Source organism: Buceros rhinoceros, unplaced genomic scaffold (assembly GCF_000710305.1).
Source record: "Buceros rhinoceros silvestris isolate BGI_N320 unplaced genomic scaffold, ASM71030v1 scaffold29998, whole genome shotgun sequence".
Classification (NCBI taxonomy): Eukaryota; Metazoa; Chordata; class Aves; order Bucerotiformes; family Bucerotidae; genus Buceros; species Buceros rhinoceros.
The window spans coordinates 1-2,862 of record NW_010427903.1 but is presented as its reverse complement, the minus strand read 5'-3'; the positions used below and the strand labels follow the sequence as shown (position 1 = coordinate 2,862).

The 2,862-nt window shown below is 54.0% G+C and overlaps 1 protein-coding gene across 1 annotated transcript in view; it reads right to left on the bottom strand.

Annotated features, from left to right (window-relative positions):
* Nucleotides 1–2,638, bottom strand: part of PSMD7 (proteasome (prosome, macropain) 26S subunit, non-ATPase, 7) — a gene marked incomplete at its 5' end in the record, with an annotated part of 4,959 nt that extends 2,321 nt beyond the window's left edge. The window contains 4 exons of the mRNA XM_010142093.1: nt 131–211; nt 341–438; nt 1,217–1,309; nt 2,547–2,638. Of these exons, the coding sequence (XP_010140395.1) occupies nt 131–211; nt 341–438; nt 1,217–1,309; nt 2,547–2,638 (364 nt within the window). The remainder of the gene's footprint in view (nt 1–130; nt 212–340; nt 439–1,216; nt 1,310–2,546) is intronic.
* Nucleotides 2,639–2,862: the final 224 nt, after the last annotated feature.

Here is a 2,862-nt window from a genome sequence, read left to right as displayed (position 1 = left end):
CGGCCCACGCGGGGCGCGCGCAAGCAAACAAGCAGCAGCGACTCAGGACTCCTCTGCGAGTCCTCACAGCCAGCTCCGCACGGACGCCCTTTTCCTCAGAAACAGGCCGGGCGACACGGGAGATACTCACGTCGTGAACTTCTTCAACCGAAATATAAGCTTCTGTGGGCAGCCCCAGGTCCTTTGGCTTCACATCAATAATCACCAGCACCTTGTGGGAAAGCGACCGTGTCAGAAACGCGGGTTTTGTTCAAAGACAAGAAACACCCCTCAGATCCAGCCCTTCACAACGGCGGGGGCCCAGGCGGCCCGGACCCCCACCACGGGGCGCAGCACTCACGGAGTTGGGACAGTATCTCTTCATCAGCTCATTGATGGCGATATCGTTCTTGTGCAGTTTCGGGCCCGTGTGGTACCAGCCGACGATTCTTTCTCTAGCTGAACAAAAGCGGGAAGGGTTCCCCGTCAGAGCCCCACGGTGAGGCACCAGCGGGCGGCTTCGGGCAGGGGTGGAGTCAGCAAACCGAGGGCGAAATCCGGTGGCGTAGAAACAAGGGTGAAACGGGTGAAAGGAATTACATGGGCAAGAGAGTGACAGTGCTGGGGACAAGGACGCTTTAGGGATTGTACTCACTCACCGTGAGCACTCACTAATCACATACGTAACTTTACTCCTGGGTTCCTAACTCAACTATTTCGTATCATTTAGTAATTTTGCAAATACCACGATTTGATAGGTTGAAACGCTGACATCTGGAGATGCAAAAACCCCAGAAACACAAACTGCACCAGGAGAATGAGAACCGGTCCTGGGGCTACGAGAGCTCGTAGGAACTGAGGTTCTCGGGGAGCGTTCAGCTCCGAGGTCTCCAGGGGAGCAGTAAAGACCCGAATCACCGTGTACAGAGTGTGAGTCTGTTCCTTTACAGCCCCAGAAACCAGCCTCAGGGCACAGCTGTAGAGTGGGCTGAGAGGAGAGAGCTCTGACACTCCTCAGAGGGAACAGCAGTTCTGGAGACTCAAAACTCTCAGAAGACTTGGGAAAACCACCAAGGTGTAAATGAGTGTGTTCACCTACGCGCACAAACTAACTCGTGGAAAACCACCGGCGAACGTGAAGCTGTGGAAGGAACCAGCAGGGAGCGGCTGGCGACGAGAGCAGTTAACCCTGCCCCAGCCAGAGCCTGTCCCTGACAGCACGGAGACCTCAACTTACCGTTGACCTTCTTAAACATTCCGTACATGTTCTCCAGGTAGTCATGGTCTAGAAACCACACAGTGTCATCCTTGTCATCCTCGTCAAAAGGAACTGGGGAGAAAACAAACCATCAGTGCTAAGAGTCCAGCCTCCAGCGTGAAACTGCTTATAGAGACCCCATGGTTCGGGGTCTCTCTGGCTGCTAAAGGCAGCGGATTTTCACCTGTTTCAACTAACGGTTTAGGGCTGAGGAATGAAATGTGAGGCATTCTGAGGGTTATCCTCTGCGGGCAACCCCAGAGAGAGAACCTCCCACGTACAAGAGTGACTCAACGGCGTGCGCAGATGTTTGACAGGGTGAGCTGGGTGTCCCAGCAGACGTGCCAGCGCGTTGGCAGGGTGCTCAGAGGGGAATCAGCTCCCGGCGCAGAGCACGTCATCGGCACTTCTACCGACTACCAGAACACGGCGAGGCTCCCCGAGGATTATTCGCCCTCAAGTAAACGATTAGTAACTCTGCCTGTTAGCGAGTGTCCAGGCACACAGGCCCCGTTCTGAGAACAACGACTGGGCTCAATCTTTAGTTTACAGGTACAGTAAAAGGTTCATAGTTGATAGGCTGTGAAAACGACAAAAACCCTCTTTTCAACTCAAACGGAGGAAAGTTCTTCCAAAAATCTGAAAAAAGTCCACACTTGGGAGAAGAGCTTCATCTAGACTATGAAACTCCACCTAGAGCGTGAGAGCCCACAGAGAAACTGAGGTAATTTTGCTCTGTCACAGAGCAGCCCCGCTGGGGAGAAAACGAACGCAAGCGGGTCCACAAGAGCCAGGCAGCCCAGAAGCACGTGTCCTGTCAAGTGGAAGTACTTGAGAGGAAACTACTTCAACACAATTAACACACGCTTAAGGAAAGAGGTAGCATTTACCTGGACAAAATCTCAGGAAGGGAAATGAAAGGCTAAAATGTGTTAAATCTTTACAGAAGCAGGTGGCAGCTACATCATGCGGAGAGCTGCCATCCCCGTGTGACAATGCGCTGAGACACCGATGGCCTGGCCAAGCTCAGTGGGGTGAGCGCAGCAGAGCAGCCGCCAGCGTTTTCACAGAGGCTGTAGCGTCGCTCCCCCAGTGTTCCCCACCACGTGGAGTGGTGGGGCAGATGCGGCCCGCGGCGTTCCGCCAGGAACGGTGTTTCTGAGAGCGGTCAGCAGCGTTTGTCAGGCACCGGCTGGCACACGCAGGGAACAGCCCGTGCTCCAGCACAGCGGCGCAGAAAGAACCCGGATGCAATTCAGCGATTAAATAACTCAGTGGGTTTGGACACGGGCGGGACACTCGAACTCACCTGCAAAACTGTTGGACACATCGAGGATTTTTTTCTGCCAGGAGCCCAGCAGCACACCGACGACTCGCTTCTGGTTTCCGACCTTTCCTATTCTAAATGGAAAAGACTGTCAGTTCCTACAGGAAAAGCCTGGTCCCGAGAGAGGGGAACGGCGCAGCGCTCAGTTCGCCCATCGCTGCAAGTTCAACCGCGCGTGTTGGAACACGAGAAGAGGCGTTATGGTTGTTTTATTACTGACTGTTAATTTACATCTAGACAAAGGCCTTTCGGCACCCTCGGAATCAAACCTCGTAACCCAGCGGTGCAGGAGGAGGGT